The 20269-nt window shown below is 39.3% G+C and overlaps 2 protein-coding genes and 1 long non-coding RNA gene across 3 annotated transcripts in view; 2 read left to right on the top strand and 1 right to left on the bottom strand.

Moving 5' to 3' along the window:
• Window positions 1-10021, top strand: part of LOC144635332 (nuclear RNA export factor 1-like) — a 31820-nt gene extending 21799 nt beyond the window's left edge. The window contains exons 15-24 of the mRNA XM_078494444.1: window positions 484-542; window positions 3323-3384; window positions 4046-4161; window positions 6044-6086; window positions 6692-6755; window positions 7520-7577; window positions 8064-8159; window positions 9154-9215; window positions 9300-9360; window positions 9756-10021. Coding sequence (XP_078350570.1) covers window positions 484-542; window positions 3323-3384; window positions 4046-4161; window positions 6044-6086; window positions 6692-6755; window positions 7520-7577; window positions 8064-8159; window positions 9154-9215; window positions 9300-9360; window positions 9756-9803 — 669 coding nt within the window. The 3' untranslated portion in view covers window positions 9804-10021. The remainder of the gene's footprint in view (window positions 1-483; window positions 543-3322; window positions 3385-4045; window positions 4162-6043; window positions 6087-6691; window positions 6756-7519; window positions 7578-8063; window positions 8160-9153; window positions 9216-9299; window positions 9361-9755) is intronic.
• Window positions 2391-3360, bottom strand: LOC144635335 (uncharacterized). The gene is made up of 3 exons (XR_013567350.1): window positions 3274-3360; window positions 2858-2889; window positions 2391-2473 (listed from the first exon to the last, which is right to left on the bottom strand). It is a non-coding gene; the product is annotated as an uncharacterized LOC144635335 (long non-coding RNA).
• A 5374-nt stretch (window positions 10022-15395) lies between the features above and the next one.
• Window positions 15396-20269, top strand: part of LOC144636956 (fermitin family homolog 2-like) — an 11472-nt gene continuing 6598 nt past the window's right edge. The window contains exons 1-3 of the mRNA XM_078496150.1: window positions 15396-15857; window positions 16230-16872; window positions 18256-18289. Of these exons, the coding sequence (XP_078352276.1) occupies window positions 15725-15857; window positions 16230-16872; window positions 18256-18289 (810 nt within the window). The 5' untranslated portion in view covers window positions 15396-15724. The remainder of the gene's footprint in view (window positions 15858-16229; window positions 16873-18255; window positions 18290-20269) is intronic.

The following is a 20269-nucleotide window of genomic DNA, read 5'->3' as shown; positions in this document are numbered from 1 at the left end:
GCATATCGCGAAAGCTTTTGAGCGAGTAACAACAGCAAGAGCGCAGTTAGCAACTGTAATTTCCTAATAAGTCGATTACATAATGACACACATTCCACACACATGCATTTACACGCTCATTCTACAGCTCTCTATTTCTGCAAATGTTTCTACCATTACAAGTAACAACAGTGTACTGTGCTGAGGGTTGTGTTGAATGGCTGAATTACTTCATGTGGCATTTTCCCCAATTTCTGCCATAGTAGTATTTTGCTTTGGCTCGAATATGCACTGATGTCAGTCTTAACTAAGTATGTGCAACTTTAGACTGGAGATGCATTGGTGTTCTAGGAAAAATGCTCCTTGTGCATCAAGAGCAGTTTGTTCCTGCAAGAATTTCTTAGTAACAGTTTATTTGTGGCTGGCATGTTACTTTGCATTTTAACAACTCTTAATTGTTTGAAGTAATTGTGTTAACTCTGCATGCAAATTTTGTTGTAACAGGCAATATTCTCCATGTGTGTGAATACAGAAACATTGATGAAGGACCGCAGTGCTCACAGGTAAACATATGCTGTTGTCATGGGGACCCCATTTTGTGCCTGTGTGCATGCACGGCATAGCCCACAGTGCAGAAGAAACTGTAAAGCTCTATCATTATTAAACATTACTTATTTTATCATTATTTTCTGTGATGTTTTTTGTGTTTTATGTTTAAAAAAAAATACAATACATAAAACAACAACAAAAAACAATTTACACTATTTAATTTATACACATAACACACTTTATATTTACAAAATAGTTGCAGTACTTTGGTTTGAATTTCAAGTAGGATTTTGAGTTACCAGTAAATTTGGTACTCACCAAGAATAAATTTACCAAATGTTTAACGTGGTAGGCCATGGCCTTAAGGAAAAGTCTAAAACTTGGGGTATTTCCAGCTTGTCACCCATCCAAATACTAACCCTGCCCAACATGGTGTAACTTACTCAATCAGACAATGACAACCTTTGTTTTTCTTGTTGATTCAGTTGCTGACGCAACATAAGATGGTTAAGGGTTGATGAAGATGCCAAATTGTTCGAAAAAAGTAGTGCCAAGATATTTTTAAAGATGTACCAAATTGTTTAAAAAAGTGCCAAATTGTTCAAAAGATCCATGTAAACCAGGAATTTCAGCTCTCTTGGTTTATGACTCTCTTCCTCTTGTATCAATTGGGACTCAGTGATACCGCAAGGGAAGCTCTAGCTCTTAAGTCAGATTGGTGAAGTTAACCCCTGTCAGACAGGGTTAGAACTTGGATGGGTGATCTTGGGTTTTGGGCTCTTCTTTTTTTCTTTTTCAGTCAGTTGTGCTAATAGGCCTTATTCGTATTCTCGGTATTGGACTGGAACTAGCTTGCAATGGAGGCTCATGCGGGGGAATATCATTAAAAACAGCTTCATGCCATTTGCATTTAAAAAGATTACCCGCATTAGCCTCTATTGCAAGCTAGTTCCAGTCCAATACCGAGAATACGAATAAGGCCTATTCAAGTTGTCCCATTGCACATGTTGTCTGCTCAAAACATTAGCCAAGGCCTCATTTGCTATGAACTAGTTTACAGTATATTTATTGCGTTCAGGATGCTGAATCAAATCACTTCAGTGGACACAGACCTTGGATTTTTTGCAGTCTAACTCTGAACAAGGATTTTTCAAGCAGAGGCAAAGGGCACTCAACATAGAACAAAGAGAGATTTTGGCAGTAAATTTCCACAGTTTATGGGCTGACACAGACCACACTAAAAAGAAATGTTTAAATATATTCAGAATTACCATACATGTATTTGGATGAAATTTGTGTAGCTTAATTGTCTTAAGCCTATTTACTACTGTGATTATCAGTCTGTACATGTACAATAACTGATATTTGACAGTAATAAGTATTTTATTATCTTCTCATTAATTTCTGACCACTTCATTATGATTCACTGAAAGATGAAGGTCACAAAAATATTCTGATTTCAAGAATTATCTACATTGACAAGGACTACTGGTGGGAAAGTGTATCATAAGCTGTCTATAAAATTGATGTAAAAAATGAAAGAGCTGACCTTTATTTAACAGTTAGGGGGGCGCGGTGGCCTAATGGTTAGCGCGCTCGCCTCCGAGTTGAACGGCCCGGGTTCAAGGCCTGGCCGGGGCGCTGCGTTGTGTTCTTGGGCAAGACACTTTACTCTCACAGTGCCTCTCTCCACCCAGGTGTGTAAATGGGTACCGGCAAATTTACTGCTGGGGGTAACCCTGCGATGGACTAGCATCCCATCCAAGGGAAATAGCAATACTCTCAGTCGCTTAATGCTACGGAAACCGGGATAAGCTCTGGCCTGTATGGGCCACTAGGCTCGAAGCAGACTTTACCTTACCTTATTTAACAGTTTACATAATTTGGCTTCCAAGTAAGTGAGATGTGTGTCTTACCCCTGGAAATGGGTGTACTATTGGGTGACCTATCGTATAAATGGGTGTACTATTGGGTGACCTATCGTATAAATGGGTGTACTATTGGGTGACCTATCGTATAAATGGGTGTACTATTGGGTGACCTATCGTATAAATGGGTGTACTATTGGGTGACCTATCGTATAAATGGGTGTACTATTGGGTGACCTATCGTATAAATGGGTGTACTCTTGGGTGACCTATCGTATAAATGGGTGTACTATTGGGTGACCTATCGTATAAATGGGTGTACTATTGGGTGACCTATCGTATAAATGGGTGTACTATTGGGTGGCCTATCGTATAAATGGGTGTACTATTGGGTGACCTATCGTATAAATGGGTGTACTCTTGGGTGACCTATCGTATAAATGGGTGTACTATTGGGTGACCTATCGTATAAATGGGTGTACTCTTGGGTGGCCTATCGTATAAATGGGTGTACTATTGGGTGACCTATCGTATAAATGGGTGTACTATTGGGTGACCTATCGTATAAATGGGTGTACTATTGGGTGACCTATCGTATAAATGGGTGTACTATTGGGTGACCTATCGTATAAATGGGTGTACTATTGGGTGACCTATCGTATAAATGGGTGTACTATTGGGTGACCTATCGTATAAATGGGTGTACTATTGGGTGACCTATCGTATAAATGGGTGTACTCTTGGGTGACCTATCGTATAAATGGGTGTACTCTTGGGTGACCTATCGTATAAATGGGTGTACTATTGGGTGACCTATCGTATAAATGGGTGTACTATTGGGTGACCTATCGTATAAATGGGTGTACTCTTGGGTGACCTGTCTTATAAATCTACTGTATGTACTAAATTAAATGAATCTTTTTAAGGGGCCCATCTCTTGGAGAGTACTTGAAAAATAGCCGAAACATGAAAAGAGTCGCTGAACCAGGTACCCAAGATGTCCTGTGTGTCACTTACACTGTCTTGCTATAGGGCAAACTTTGCTGATGTCATTGTTTACATTTTGCCTCATAAGCATACAGCATTGCGTAGGCAAAGCATCATGCTATATACAAAGTGACTCCAGATATTTAAAGAGCTTGTGAAACTTAATTATCAATCATTTTTCAGCTCTTTCTTTGCAGTATTCAGGGAGATATAAGCGTTCAAAAACTGCAAAATTTCTGGGTGGAAAGTGCCAATTAGCCAATAATTCTTTGTAGAATAACAAGTTTTTAAAACTGCATCACGGAAAAAGTATTTATGGGGGTAAAATTCATTGCGAAAGTTAATCGTACAATGTACTTTTAATATCTAGAATCATAAATAAGTTTTGTTGCTCGATCAGAAAAAGAGGGGCTAACGTAGTTACCCACGGCAAAGTTGTTCCCTCTCCCTCAAATATATGCACAAGAGGTATTGGCACAACTTAGGGGACAAAAGAATACCTAGAAGGAGAACATTTCTTTCATTTAGGCTTAATGCATAAATTAATTGTATAACAGGAATGGAATGAGTGAGTGAGTGATGGAGTGAAATTGAGGTCCACTGCTAAACCTCATGAAGTGACGACATCACCATGAGGTAAAAATGAATGTTTCTTTTTGCAGAACGCCGCAACAATTTACTAAAGCACTCAAGACTCTCTGTTGTCGCATTTTTAAATGAGTTGCCTGGGACAAAACATGATTTGAAAACTTTTACAGTTGATGTTAATCTAGCCTTGGTAAGTAGTTATACACTTTAACATGTATACGTGTCTGTAATTTGATTATTGTGTGATGTATCAGACAGGTAAAGGTGGACTGCAGGTAAAAACAGGGATGACAGGGTCCTTTTTAAAGCACATTTTTGGACAGAAATATGTAAAACTATTTCTTTGAAATTTCATAATTTCACAAACGAATGCTAAAATATTTTAAAATTATAATGTGGCAATCAAGCTTTTCTGAAGCCTTCTTTTACAATAAAATGTTATCATTTTTCATATGCTACAGTGAATGTTTTTGATGTTATGACCTGAAACAAAATAACAAACAGTTCAAACTTACTTCCAACAAGTTAAACCATGGTCAAAACTGTGGATTTCAAAGAAAAAACGTCTTCCATGGGATTTAGTTGTACTTTTTGTCAGTCATTACCTTTAAAAATATCCCTGCTATCTCAAACTTAGTTTTCTTGGCCGCTGTATTCGCAGGCTATGCTATCTTAAACAGTTTGGGGTTTCTCTTGAAAAAGAAAAAGAATTTTATTCAATTTAGTTTAGCATCTCAATTTAGTTTAGCATCTTGTCATCTTAGTTTGTTAACAGAATTCACCTGTTCTCCACACCTTTGAAAGTCAGTGAAAAATACTTCTCATAGCCACAGAATTGCCACACATGTACATGTATGCTCGCTGTTGTTAGATATTTTACTTTGCAGACGATATTTACCAACCACTCTGTTTTTGCCCTCCATTTGGTGCCTTATTTGCATTCCAGTCACCCACAGTTGATACGAGGTTATGTTGGGGTGTCCTTTCTTATACCTGTTGCAGTAGTTCCTAGAAGTTGTCTTCTTCTTTGGTGTCATCATCATTGGTCGTTGCAATAGACTTGAATAATCGCCGTCTTTATGTGCTTGGAGTTGAACCTTGCTGTTATAATTCTATTGCTCGCTGGATGACATCTCTCCAGGGCCCTAGATGCCTCCTTGCCAATAAAGATGGCCACTCCACTTAGGTGTTGGTTGTCGTTTCTGTTAGAGAATATTATATTCTCTCCTGTTTGTATCCTAACCTGCCCAGACCCTGTCCAACGACACTCACTGATCCTAAGATCTTTACTTTATACCTTGCCATCTCTCTGTAAAATCTGTGCATACTTTCCCTGTGCGGTACATAGTAGGGAGAAGCAATGCTCTTATCTGCATGTAATTCTTTCTTGCTTTCACCCGCATTTTTCATACTGCTGTCCATCAGGATGATGAAGGTATCCCCCATGAGACAGCAGGCTGTTTAATCTCGCTCCTTGGTTATTAGTGGTGCATTCAGTAGTGTGGCCTTGACAACAACTTTTGGTTTCCGTAATAAACTTACTTTTATGGGATAGAGGGATTGCCTTCGTGCCCAATGGAGGACCAGGGTTTTTCTGAAGGGGTGTCCTTCCCTTATCCTTAGGTACCAGGAAGCATGCCTTTCACCATTGTCACTCTGCTACATCATATTACCAGGGTCACCAATCGTGGAGGTGTGACATATGACTTGCTGGCAGAGCCTTTTGGAGACAGTAGGCAATTTTAGGCTTGAGAGCTACCGCATGGCAACAGTAACTCTCACTGGAACCTTTCCTTTGACCCCTTAATTAAATTTGCATTTAGAAATTAGAAATTTTAAAACATAACAAAACCTTCACTGTAATCCAAGTAAAATGATAACTGACCCATCCTCGACACGTCACTTAAGCATCCTGAAATCAAAAGGCTGATTATGTAAGATGTAAAATATTTGATTTGGAGGAAGTCCTTCGACAGGCGCAAAACTGGCAACCATGATAGTGTGTCTTGTGAGGGATTTTGGTTATTTTGCAAATAAAAGATGTTAACCCTATTTTTTTGTTTCACCCTCAGCCTACTTGCTTATCATTTGTTGTAAGAGGATTGTTCCTTGAAAGTAAGTAAGCCAAAAGAGAAAGAGGTCCTCACAGTTGTTTATCATCAGATATACATTGGGTATACACTGTAAAGAACAAGTATTGAACAGCTACTTGTTGCTTCATAGCTCAGTGGAAGCGCATTTACATCGTTATCACAATGGTCGTGGGTTTAAATCTCATTGTAGCCTGATTCTTTTTTAGGCTTCATTTTTAACTACTGATGTTTATTTATAGCTGCTAAGACCTTCTTCTCTTTTGTTTTATTCCATATATTCATCATTACATATTAATTTACATAACAGCTCAGTGGTAGAGCTTTTGCGCGGGAATTACAATTATTTTTCCAGACCTCATTTCCAACCGTTTAAGATGATTTATAAAGGCCACAGTTTTTATTTAAACTACGAGTGAGGTCATTGGACAAACTGCACAGGGTAATATGTCTTGGTTTGTTGCTGCTAAAATTGTCTCAACAAAAACTGTTTTATCTAACAGAAACATGGGTCTTGCTTTCAAGTTTTGTGCCTTTTTTGATTACATAATAAAGATTTTTTCCTTGTAACATGTGACAAAACTTGTTTAGTTTTGAAGGTACAAATCAATACGTTTGTTGTTTTCATAGACTCCAAAAACCTGAGGTCTTTTACACGAGTATTTATTGCTGTTCCCACTGCCAGTGGAAAAGCGTAAGTGAAATTGGCATTTCTGTAGCTAGTTGTAACAACATTTATCGTGCAGGTGTTAACAAATTAATTGCCATTCAGGTGAAGCCTTACACATGTTGCACAGAAAGTGCAAATTATGTACGATTCATGTAAAATAGATTGTAAAATAGATTCCACCCTATACTGTATAATCCTGTGTTGGACTACAGATGGTTACCTGCCATTGTCCTGATGTTATTGTTACTTTTATGTTGCTGGTTGCCATGGTTAAACCAGTGCAGCAGCTTGAACTACTCACTGGGTTTTACAATTCATCACTATGTTTTGTTCACATTTTGTTTTACACATTTTTGTAACAGGGTTAAGCTAATCGAAATTAACAGTCAAGTTCTTTTTCAGTTTTTTTGAGCCATTGATAACGATTTCTTTAATTGTTATACACCTTGGCTTTCATCACGAAAGCAAGTTTTTGAAGCCCCAGCTGGGTATACATTGTGTGTAAAATGGATACTGGAGAATCTGACAAAGTTAATTTTATTTAAGGAGGTAGCATTCCACTGGAAGAAATAGACTCCTGGTTAAAAGCAAATTTAATATTGGCATGAAACACATGCACATATCCCGCAGTGTACCAGAACAAACAGGCCTTAAATTATATTAGGATACTCAGTAGCGATAATAATCATGTTATGTAGAGGTGTATGGCCTACATGTCAAGTGTATGGTGTCTACAGAATTAGCCAAAGTTATTAATAAGTATAAAAAAATTGGTTTAACATTTTCAGACTGAGTATAATCAATGATGAACTACATATCCGTAATGCGTCATCAGCTCAAGTTGAGGTGAGTAAACCTCTCCTCTAATGTTGTATTGAAGTATTCAGAGAAACAATATAACAAAATAATTTGCCCATTATATAATCGCATGCGTCAAAAACAAGATTCAATCTGTTAAAAAACATGCAGTTGCCTAAAAACAACTCCCACAAACATTATTTGCAAGAAACAATGGATATACATTCATTCAGTATCTGCATAAAACTCTTTTATGTATTATTTAAGCAACGATAAAACAAAATAGGTTGACCGAAATAATATTAATGAACCACACGACGTAATCGAGTGGTACAAATCTGCAAGTCAGTAAGCCATGTAAACCACAGTGCGAGCCCTACGTGTCATGCTTTTCTTAAAGGAATTAGCATCCCCCCTTATTTACACTTAAAGTTGAGTTCTCTCTGATGTGGGCCAAAATGCTGAAAATACTGACAGTGAGATGGTGTTTAAATACAGTACTATTTCTTTGATTTGATTTTCTGACTTATTTAGGGTATTGCTAGTGCAACGACTGCCTCCACAGGGACGATTGGAACATTACAGGCCAGTCCAACAGCAAACAGTTCTACTTTAATGTCAACTCCTTGGGTAATTCAAGTGATTTTTTCCTTTAGAATTTAGAATTAATTTAATATTTTAATGTGATTGAATGAATGAGATTGTTTCTAATGTGAAGTATTTACCACCAGACCATCCTGTCACTTCTAAAACTCTCGAACAATGGTTTTACAAATTGCCGATGTGTAGTCAATGTAGCCTGCGAGCAGGCTCACCTTGGGGCACGTGCAAATATACCTTGGGGCACGCGCGAGTGGCGAGCGTAGCGATAAGGCGGGGAGTGGCTGACCCCGCTTACGTGTCGCGGCTTCGCCGCTCCCGTGTAGCTCTCATGCGTGCCCCAAGGTGAGCCTGCTTGCAGGCTTTAGTCAATGTGGGGCCGATGTGAGGATTACGTGAGGCTGATGTGGGGCCGATGTAAAACCAATGTGAGGTAGAATTGCGGAGAACGAGCAGGTAAACGATAAGATTATGGTGGTGGTGGTTGTGGAAAATGAGGAGAAAGTATTTTACAGGACTAATTACAGGATTAATGTTTTAGCGCTTTTATCACTGAGTTCACGCGTATCGAGGAGACAACCATTGTATCGGCTGTAGGCAATATATGCGAAAAGATGCTTGCATGATTGCGCAATACTTTAAGCCGCTACTACGATCCGAAAATAAAATGATAACTGTTTATACCAACTAGGATAAAAAAAACATGACAAACCTGTCAAACTGGCTATAAGACAATTAGATTCCACAGCATTTAATTCATAGTCTATGACGTCACCCAGTTAATGTATTTCTACTCATGCTTGAGACTCCTGCTCAAAAACAGGCCTGACCGGTCCCGACTATACTACTTCTATACTAGCATTTTAGGGATACATATTTTTCCCGTTACAAGTTTTTTATAGTACATGTAGCACCCATCGGAAAATTTCACTGGAAGACACCCTATTTTGTTACATATATTTATGCTTTTAGTTGATGTCAGGGCATTGCTTGCTTTTAATTTGCCATTTGTATTGCTTTTTAGCAACAAGAAATGGTACTCAAGTTTTCAGAGCAGTCCACGATGAATGTACAGTGGTCATACAAGTGAGTACAGCAGTGTTATCAGTTCTGTATTCCCAAATGTGTGCCATAGCTTGAATCATATAAGATTCTTTGTCTGATGTTTAGGTGTCTTTCTGAGAATGAGTGGAATTACGAAAAAGCTGCACTGGCGTTTACTTCATTGAAGGTATACACTGTGTTCTCCTGTAATATTACTGGTGTCTTTTTCCCCAATGAAGCTTTGTTAGATTAGCAAAACTTGATCTTCAGAAGGGATTGCCAAACATTTAAGCCTTGTTTTTTTAATATCCCGTTCACCACAATGGTATTTTTTACTGTACACCCTCGCTTGGGTGTATGCTGTGTATATGCTGAAAAATTAAGCCACTCGTAGGACATTTCGCGGTATGCTACTCGAAAACATCGCATAACTAGTGTATTACCACGTTACACATTCTGAAGCTAATGATGAATACGGTGTCCGAAACATGTCTTTCAAATTAAAGTGTGTGCACTTTTATTTTCTTGTTTATCATGGTTACTTACGCAGTGTCTTATAATTACTCTTTTTTACTGTTTCAGGACGGTGGAGGTATACCACCTGAGGCATTTGTCAAACACTCAAGTTAATAATCAACGCTTAATTTTTATTATGTTTTATGTCAACGAGAGTTTTAATTCTTTTTTGAGTACTTCTGTGAAAACGACGGCATGTATAAATTATTTTAGCGAACTTTTATTGTCTTTTGACGTCATTGTTGCTTCAATTTCAAGTTTATTCGAGTCAAAGTGTCCACTTTTTCTTCAAGGTTTCCTCGCAAATAAAGAGACTCAAAAATGTTTGCATAGAGGTTGTTGCTTTTGAATTGTGCTATGATATAGCTAGAGACTGGGTCGCCCCCGCAGTCGTTTCTCAAAGGACCTTTACACAACAAAACATTTTGGGTTTACGGACCAATCATAAAATCGATGGGTCCGTCCTTATTTTTTTCTGTCGAGTTAACGGCCTTTAAGGTGGCTCGACCCAGTTTCGCCCACACTCCTTTTCATACCCCCCCCCACGCACTCACCCACCACACTCCCCCCCCCACCCAAACCTCAACTACTCTACCCCTCCCTCCTCCTAAAAACTCGCATTTCTTTCATCTCTCCCCTCACCCCAAGTCACTCCTCTCTTCTTCTACCAATCATTAGCATCTATCTCCCATCCCACTCCCTCCCTCCAACTAATCCACTTTCTCCTGAGGACAAGAAAAAGAAGTCTCGCCCACTCACAGAGAACAACCCGGGTCCGCGGCGGGGCGCTCGGCTCGCCGGGGGGGCGGGGGTGGGCGGGGTGTCCCGGGCGCCCTTGCCATATAAATTATTAATTGGACGCGAAAGCACTGGGAAATATGGAAAGGAGGAAAAAGGCGAAGACTATTCTCATTTATAATTATGACGCGGAATTCCGGAGTGCGTTGACAGCATAAGCCTGTTTGTTTATTAATAGCTGCATTATATAATGCTGAATCTCCACATGCATTATCTCTTTGTTTAAAAATCTCTTTTCTTAGATTCGGGGCATTTTGATTCGCACATTTAGTGCGAAGAAGGGCAAGTGATAAAACCCTTTCTATTTCGGCAGACTTGTCCGTTTTCTCCTCCTCCTCCCCCCCCCCCCCCCCCCCGCCGCCGCATCTTTTTGCCAAAAAAAGCGGTCTGGAGCAATCTTGGTTTGGGGGTGAATTAAAATTTCATCCGAATTGCGCATGCCTAGCTTTCAAAAGCACGAGTCGACGAACTTCTCGGTGTTTTATTTCCGGCTTTCTTTCAGCTATTTTTGTTTTTGAAACCAATTAAAGCAAATCATACAACGGAACTTTTCGAAATGGCCTTGTTAGAAGCGCTCGCCTGTAGTCCCGGCGGCTCGAAAACTTCGAGCCGCCGGGGGTTGACGAGAGTCCCTGTTTTGCTGCCATGATTCAACTCATAGTAAGTGCGGGTTAACAGAGAGTTCAGGGACTGGATTGCATTTACTACACAGCTACAGGACTGTAGACCCATGGCCTCCCAGATACCGCTTGGTATCAACCTAGTAAAATGGCCCAGCTCCTAACGAGTCTCTCGTAGCTCAGTTGGTTAGAGCGCCCAACCGGTATCTGGGAGGCCATGGGTTCGATTCCCGTCGGGGACTCAGAATTTTTCTTTGTCCCATGCTCGTGTCATGTTGAATACTTTATCTTCATTATATTTACAAGGTTAACTGAAGCTGAAGCGTAACCGGTAACCAGTGTAAGTTGACCCGGGTAGTAGGATTACCCTACCTGCGAATTTTTGCTTGTAAACCCGGGCTATCTTCTAAGGGCCTGTTTACATGCAGGGAGGGTGCCCCGGCTAACCGAGTTACCCGGCTAGAAGGGATAAAACCTAGCCCGCCTTTACATGCAGAATTCACAACCCTTCTACCCGAGATGAGACAGCGTCATTGAAGCGTGTCACGGCGTTGGAAAACAATATAGCTCCAAATGATTGAAGAAAAATATGACTTTTTACTGAATAATCAAGGCTTTTCGTCTTCAAACCTATTTTAATTTGATGTGCAAGTTCTCAGAAATTTACTGCGTTCATTTTTGGCGAAATTCAATCGAAATTCAACAGTATTTGGCCGCCAAATTGAAATTAAATTTGAATTTGCTCAAAGAAATATTTCCAGCCGACCGATAAAACTAATTTTTGATTAAATAGCACTGTTTGGGTCCAGAATTTATACGTTTTATGCCATTAACTTCAAATTTAGTGTAAAAACACGCGCGAAAACTTATCCCGGCAAGCCGGGATAGCTCGGCCATAACCGTTTACATGGCAAAAAGCTATCCCGCCTAGAAGGGTGCCCCGGGCAAGTAGACCGAGTGCCCCGGCAAGGCGGGTTACCCTTCTAGCATGTAAAGGCTTCAATACGTTTTCTTAAGAAACGTATGAAAAGTCGGCTCGCCCAGGGTAGCTCGGTAAGCCGGGTAACTCGGTTAGCCGGGGCACCCGCCTTCCATGTAAACAGGCCCTTTTTTAGGGTTACCCTAACCCTAGCACTAAGGTTACCCTACCTGCTTGTAAACAGGCCCTAGGATGTCGAATGGCAAAAAATGTATGCTCTGAGCTCTGAAGTCGCCGATGCAAATTTCCCTTTCGTAAACGGTCGTTGCCATTTGAAACGGTCGATGCCATTTCTCAGAACGGTCGTTGCCATTTGAAACGGTCGATGCCATTTATACTTTGGACCAAATCGCATGAAAGGATCTTTCAAACTTCTTGAGAGTATCAGATGTTTGTTTAGAAATGTCAAGCGATTCCAAAAACTATTTGGTTTTCTAGTTGACGAAATATCCGAGCTTCGGTATACCATAAAATCGCTATGTTCTCGACACTTGTAACAAATTTGGCTAAGCCCGGAAGTAAGAAATATTGAAACAGAAAACTGCACAAAACCTCACGCAAACGAATGAATGGATGAATATCTCCATTTTAATACTTTAGTAACCTAATGAGAATATTCTATGCCTGTTTAGAAATGCCAAGCGATTCTTAAAATTATTTTGGTTTCGAAGTGGACGAATTCAGGGCGAATTCTTCGAGCTTGTGCATACCGGCATGCCGAATGTCGAGAACGTAGCGATTTAATAGAATGTACAAGCTCGAAGAATTCGTCCACTTCGAAACCAAAATAATTTTAAGAATCGCTTGGCATTTCTAAACAGGCATAGAATATTCTCATTGGATTACTAAAGTAAATGGAGATATTCATCCATTCATTCGTTTGCGTGAGGTTTTGTGCAGTTTTCTGTTTTAATATTTCTTACTTCCGGGCTTAGCTAAATTTTTGTCGAGAACATAGCGATCTTATGGTATACCGAAGCTCGGATATTTCGTCAACTAGAAAACCCAAATAATTTTTGGAATCGCTTGACATTTCTAAACAAACATCTGATACTCTCAAGAAGTTTGAAAGATCCTTTCATGCGATTTGGTCCAAAGTATAAATGGCATCGACCGTTTCAAATGGCAACGACCGTTCTGAGAAATGGCATCGACCGTTTCAAATGGCAACGACCGTTTACGAAAGGGAAATTTGCGTCGCCGATACCACAGCTAATTAATTCAAATACAATCTTTCGGAGTGCGGACCTGGCGGACCTCTCCACGAAGCATATTGGGAAAAATCCTTCACCATATTATCCCGCCAAGCGGTGTCTTGACAAACCAATGAGATGCCCTCGGCACTGAAATGTGGGGGAGCGGGGTCTGCCAAATGCTTGTTAGGGAGGAGAGTTGCACCCCCTCCCCCTGCTCCGCCGCCTATTGCCTCACTCAGGGCCCGCGTTAGGGCTGTACCAGTTGCTTGAAATTTCTGAAAACGTAACCTGAGATCATGCCCTCCCTCCCTACTCATCAAAAAAGAACGCCTGATCGCTGCTCGAAATTTGCTCCAAAAGATCCAAAACGTTGCTGTTGAAGAAGAAAAATCACCACATATTACTAATTTATGCAATATATTATTTATAATATATACTCTGCAACTGTAATATCGAAACAAAATTTGTCAAATTACAAGGATACCGACGACGTCATGTTTGAAATCTCCGGGTCTTGAAATCGTAAAACGTTGCTCAAAATTGGAAAAATTTGCTCGAAAGATGAAAAGTTACCCAAATGTTGCCGAGCATCATTGAGACAGCCCTAGCCCGCGTCACCCTTGCCCTGTGGAACCGGAAGTAAAGTGGACGGAGGCGCTCTCCACCTCCACGCGCCGTCCGTTTGCGCTGGCGACCAGTTCTCTCGCGATTACGCTCCTCATTTTAATCTCCTTTCTCGGGTTATACAAACAAAGATACTGAGAAATTTTTTATACAATTGTTTTTATATTTGCTAAGCTTTTGAAAGGAGTTTTTATTACTCTTGACACTTTTGTTATAAATTTATCTGTTCCTTTTTGAAATATCTAGTCTTTGGGATTCCGTACACAACAGACGAGATATCACTGCTTCACTGGCTCATTCCTAGTAGGCTCTTACCGAAAGTGCTCGTAAAACCAGCATTAAATGCTAAAAGAAGTGCTCGTTTTTTGCCAAAAAAGTGCTAAAATAATGCTAATTTTTTTAAAAAGTGCTCGTGGGTTACATAAAAATGCTCACTTTTTCCGATTTTTTTATCTTAGAAAATTACATTTTTCAGATTTTCAGTTACATTTTTCAACAACAAAATGTAACGATCAATGTTTGATGTCAGAGTACGCTCTCGAGCTATCTCTGCCTTGGCTGGCTGACTTCCATTGTTCCTCGGTGACAACGTGGATGACGTCATCTTGGAACGAGTGTGATTGACTGGGTTTCTAGAAGGCAACCGCTGACCTATCAAACCTATTCCCAGGCCTCCTCGGCTCCTTTGACTAAAATGAGGGCAAAATGCATCTTTGGACGCCATAAACAAAGTCAGATTGTGCTTTTTAACACAAAATCATACAAATAATCAGTCGAAAATCCAAAATAATGCTAGCAGTGCATTTTGGGATAAAATGTAAGAAAAAAATGGTCGCGAAGCCAAATAATGCCAAAAAAAGTGCTAGCACTTTCGATAAGAGCCTAATTCCTAGTGGTGTGCCAAGAATGTTAAGCTAAGGGACGTGACATTTAATTTTTGAGGGGGGGGGGGGGGGGAATTTGGGCAATTTTTTCTGAATAAGTATTTTTTCGGTATTTGTACCTTATTGTTACTGCCAGGTTATTTTTGCGGGAACTTAATTTCGCGAAAATGGAACGGGCATATTTCGCGATTTGGTCAAAAATACGTAATTAACATAAAAATACAATAAAAAACGTTAAAAATAATACGGGTCTTTAATTTAAGGTATTTTGCAAGATTATTTTTCGCCATACATCTCCTACTTTTCTTGTGTACGATTCTTTTTTCTAATTGCTCAAACCTCCCCCCCCCCCCCCACCTCACCCTCGAAAAATTAAATGGTTCATCCCTTCACGCAAAGCACACAAGAAACAAGCACGTTTTTAGGGCGTCGCATCCGGTGTATAAGCACTATTTAGAGGCTGATCCCAATATGGAGTTTGGTATCGCTAGAATGTTGGCGTGGCCGAAAAAAAATTCGCGTGGCATCGGAGATGATTTCTCGATTTACGGAGATCGGGTTGTCGAAGTGGAAAGATTTCCGGACACTCCCGAAGTTGTTCTCGAAAGGTTTCGTATGATCACGTGATCTTAAATGGAGTAAGGTAATCAATCTTGTATGTTGGAAGGTCACGAACTTTCCGTCGGTTCTCTCTGAGTATAATTCGGAGAGTTTTGTGAATCTGTGTTTCTCTGTTCAATATTGTCTTATTAGGGTTGTCACAGGAAAATGGCACAAAAGATTCGCTAAGAACCGGAAGTAATCCGAAGTTCTTATTTTGGTTAGTGAGCATTGAGCGGAATTTTGTCAGCTTTATTCGCCTGTTCGATCTACTACTACACGGTGTTGGTGTGCTCAGCTGAACTTGCATTCGAAGAATAATTTAAATCCAGTCATGAGTAACGTTGGAAAGAAGTCAAAATGGAACTTATCTGTTTTCATCACAAATTTGAGTACTGAGAAGTCGGTTGAAGTAAATGGAGAGACGCACGTTGGAAAGCTTATGCTGGATCTTGTTGAAGGACTCGGTAAGTGTTTACAGTGTAACGGGGAAGAGTCTGTGATCCAATACCGCAACGTTTTGAACGGGTGTGGTACTTATATCGTCTTAAAAAGCTATATTTCTGACGAGAAAAGGGAAAGAAAGCTTTCCTGACGTTTAGTTGTTCGTTGAGATGTTGTTGACGCTGACATGCGAGGTATTTGCTCATGTTATGTATTGGAATTTGAAAGCAAATGAGCATTCACCAAGTGTGGTTTGAGGTCTGCATGCAACAGATTTGTATGATCAAATTACAGCTTTTTGGCCACTTGGAATCGAATGCTCACATTATGTACTTTGCCTTTCACTTTGATTTACAGTCGTAGCTAGTAGTTAATATGTTAGTTTTGTCGTACAGATATAGCTGCTGATTGGTCTGATCATGGGTTATGGTGGCCTCAAAAGCGACAATGGCTTTTAAAACCTCGCTTAACTTTGGACACAATTGGGGTTCAAGGCGATGCCGTACTTCAGTTTACTCCAACTCATAAAAAGGTTCGCGTTCAGTTACCAGACTTGCAGTTTGTTGAAGTTTCACTGGATTTCTCTAAGCGGGTTTTTCATGCCATTCAAGAACTTTGTACCGAACTAGGAGTCAGGCATCCCGAAGAACTCTCTCTGCTCAAACCGAACGAAGGCCTGAGAAAAGAAGGTCGGAGAAGTTTTCGCGGCAAATTGAAGAAAAGGCATTCACAGTCTTCTCTTAGTTCGGATGACAACTTATCTGCCAACAGCGACGACAAAACGAGAGGAAGTAAGGACAGTTTAACACCGAATTATAATTCGTTGCCCAGGCATGGCTACGCTTCACCGAACGGCAATGTTCTCACTCCGTCCACACCTGGATTGTCGCCTGGTTATCCCAATTTTGCTTCAGATGGGCCCTGTGGGACGATCGAAACAACGTCATTAGCTAGCAGTCCGGTATCTCCTTCACAAGAAGTCATTGCATTATTACCTAAACCCAAAACACTTCAGGAAAAAGCTGGTTTCAACAAAGGGTACGTAAACACAATTTTACTGTACATACGAGGTTATTCTATATAGGAGCGTCCAGTCTTTCTGATTTAAGTCTTGGCAAAACTGCCGAAACGTATATGTTCCAAAGCAAATTTGCATCGAGGAAGGACAGGTAGTAAAATGATTCAGAATGTTATACTAGAAACGTTTTCTTGTCTCCAAATGCAAGAAACTATTTTTATGTAAACTCAACAGTGTTTTTAAGTCAGGGGCTGGTTGCACTAGGCTGCAAAAATTCTGAATAGTTTCAACCAAATATTGGGAAAGTTCTTGTATTTAATTTCTTTTGCACCTCAGTTTATTTTGTTTTCAACCCAATTATTTACTAGGTACAAAGTAATCAATGCAAATCAATCATCCATGAGCTAATCGATGAGTCAATAATAATTTATGACATTAGTTCATCAATTTTTAAGGAATCAAATCTCCTTAACAAATAGATTCCATTTTGCCATGCGTCTGCTCAGTTATAGATCACAGATGACGTCAAAATGTGGTATGAACAAAATAGTGGCAGGCGAGTGGGTCATCTGTGATCTATAACTGAACAGACCCATGACAAAATGGAATCTATTTGTTTTATACAATAACACAAGACTTCAGTACACTTCAGTGTGAGCAATGCCGCTACTAGTAAGCTAAAGTTGTCGGAACCACGAAGCACTGTTAAACCAAGAAAAAAAATCTGGCGACAGTTATCAAATCAGACAGGGTATATTGTCTGTTTCCGGCTGTCCGATTTTGTACCACCTGATGTGTTTTGTCCAAGAAGTGTGCGTGAAAATTAATATCTGGGTTATAATTTTTTATATACTAGGTTAATTAGTAGAAAATTAAAAAACCTCCCCTCCCTCACTGTCTCTGAACCTGCCCTTACCATCCTTATTTACACTCTCCTACCATCTGCTATTATCCCCCCAAGTAGTATCAACTATTTTTTTTCCTTTTTACTAACCTGCACTTCTAGGATTTGAACTCTCCACCTCCAGATTTGCTGTCCAACCCCTTATCCACTTTGCCACAAAGGAAACGTTGGGTGAACGATAATTTTTAAAAAAATCTATGACTCCAATCCAAACCCTAACCCAAATAACAACCATAAATTATTTACCTTGTTTAAAAAAATTAACCTAGGTTAAAAAAAAAATTAACCTGAATTTAAATTTGACCTGTAACATATAAACCTAAATGTTAACTTTTGTCATTTGTCATTTAGATCCAGTTTACTGACTTGAAATCTTGTATCGAAGCATTACAGGAATTCTTACTTAGTGTATAAATTTGCAGGTCACCTAACAGCTTCATAGTGACTTTTTTGAATTGTAACACTTGTAACATATTTTCTATATTATTGCCCCTTCTAGATGGCTGGACTCTTCAAGATCTCTCATGGCACAGGTATGTGAACTGCTCAGACGTCAGTTGTCACTTGTCCCAATTTTTTGCTAAATGTTTGTTGTTATCACTAAACTGGCCCTGAGGAAAAATATGTAAGTGTCTTGCGCAGGGTTAATTGAAGTGAACACATCGACTACTGTAAATTTCAATGCTGTAAAGTTCAATGTAAAACTAAAAGTTTTGGCAATGCTGCCTTCATCAGTAGTAAAAAGTGAAAACGGGGTCCTGAGGAAAACCAACTGCTCTGTGATTCATTTATTTAAACCTCTTCAACTGTTGCCCAAAACACTTGGCTTTTCACAAATTTTGCCCCTCTACACCCGTGTCTAATGTTGGTAAGACACTGAAACTGAATCAAAGGCTCTTCGAGTAACCTCATGGTAATTCGATGAAGTGCTGACCTTGCGAGTAGTGCGAGTAGTGCGAGTAGCGCAAATTTCCTATTTTTTCACCACCAAAATATTTACAGATAAGTGTATTACCTTTGATCCTTTTAAGCATAATTATTTACCGGTAAGCAAATTTGTTTTGTGAATATGTTTACTTTTCTGTCAGCACGTATAGCGTTGCGGGTCACAGGTATTTGAGCAGCGGATACAATTTGAGAGAAAGATGCACCCATGTTTCTGCTTGACTAAAAAAGGCGAGCAAAACAAACAAAAATACGGCTGTGGATGTGGTGTTAACTAAAACATGTCACATAGCGAGCAAAATAATTTTTTATAACAATTAAAGGGTAACTACATGTAGCTTTATTATAGCTGCTATCAGTAATGTCACAATCTCACTTAATTTGCCTTTGAATGTTTTCTTACGTGAATGGGTCTTTGATAACTTTCTTTTCTTCAAATATGCATCCAATAATGTAAAACAATCTCACTTTATCTGCCTTTGAATGCTTTATTTTCCATGGGAGTTGCGTCATTGATGGTTTGTGCTCTCTGGCTTTGTAGCATGAATTCTATTTTACCACAAAAAAGATTTACGGTATTTATTCAAAAAAATGCTGCGGTGTTGATTAAATTTTTCGTGATTCGAGTGCGGCGTTTATTCGAGGGTGGCGTTTATTTAATATTCAATTCATTTCTTGCAAATAATAGAATGGTAACTGGACATTTGAAATTTAAAAAACGGGAACATGTTGTAGTGCTGTCTCAAAAGTCATTTTCAATATATTACAACATTGTAACAATCAAGGAAAATAATTAATTTAAGGCTTGCTCAAGCTTGATAATTACTGGATTTGCTTATTGAGTCTATTATTCAAATGCGGCGTTTATTCGAGGGCAGCGTTTATTAATATTTTTGCTCTAAAATGCGGCGTTTAATCGAATAAATATGGTAAGTGTAACCTTTGATCCTTTTTAGCATAAAAGGTAAATTTGCTATTTGAATATGTTTTCTTTTATGTCAGCATGTATGCGAAATTTGGAGTTGTTTGTGACAATGTTCAATTTAGCCAAAACTTGAAATGTTATTCTTGCCCTCGTGTCTTCAATTGATCCTCTTTCGATTTGTTTTGTGAAAATTCAACCTTGTTCCCTGAAAGAGAGACCCTGGGAACAAGGTTGGAGAATACTTTGTTTTTGATTGACATGTGCTGAATGACGTTTTGAAAAATCCTTTCTGTGCACACTTTTACCGTTAAAGCATAAATTAATTGCGGTTTTATATCAGAATGGAGTGAGTGAGTGATCGAGTGAGAGAAACGTGACTTCGTGAATGATCACTACACCTCATTACCATTCGGTAAAAATGAGTGCATTTTTCCAATTTGCAATATAAAGAGGGGTAGAGGTGGTGTTGACAACTGTCTGGAAGTTGTAATTATGTTGAACTAAATTTGGAAAGCCTTGAAGGTACATGTTTGTTTGTCAATCTTTAGAGGATCTTATGATATTATTTTGTCATACAGTAAGGTCACGAAAAATCTGTGCTAATGGACTACATGTACAATGTACTGATAATAAACACAAAAAA

Source organism: Oculina patagonica, chromosome 13, assembly GCF_052425735.1.
Source record: "Oculina patagonica isolate OP01 chromosome 13, crgOcupat, whole genome shotgun sequence".
Classification (NCBI taxonomy): domain Eukaryota; kingdom Metazoa; phylum Cnidaria; class Anthozoa; order Scleractinia; family Oculinidae; genus Oculina; species Oculina patagonica.
The sequence above is the reverse complement of the archived record's forward strand: the minus strand, read 5'-3'. Positions and strand labels throughout refer to the sequence as shown.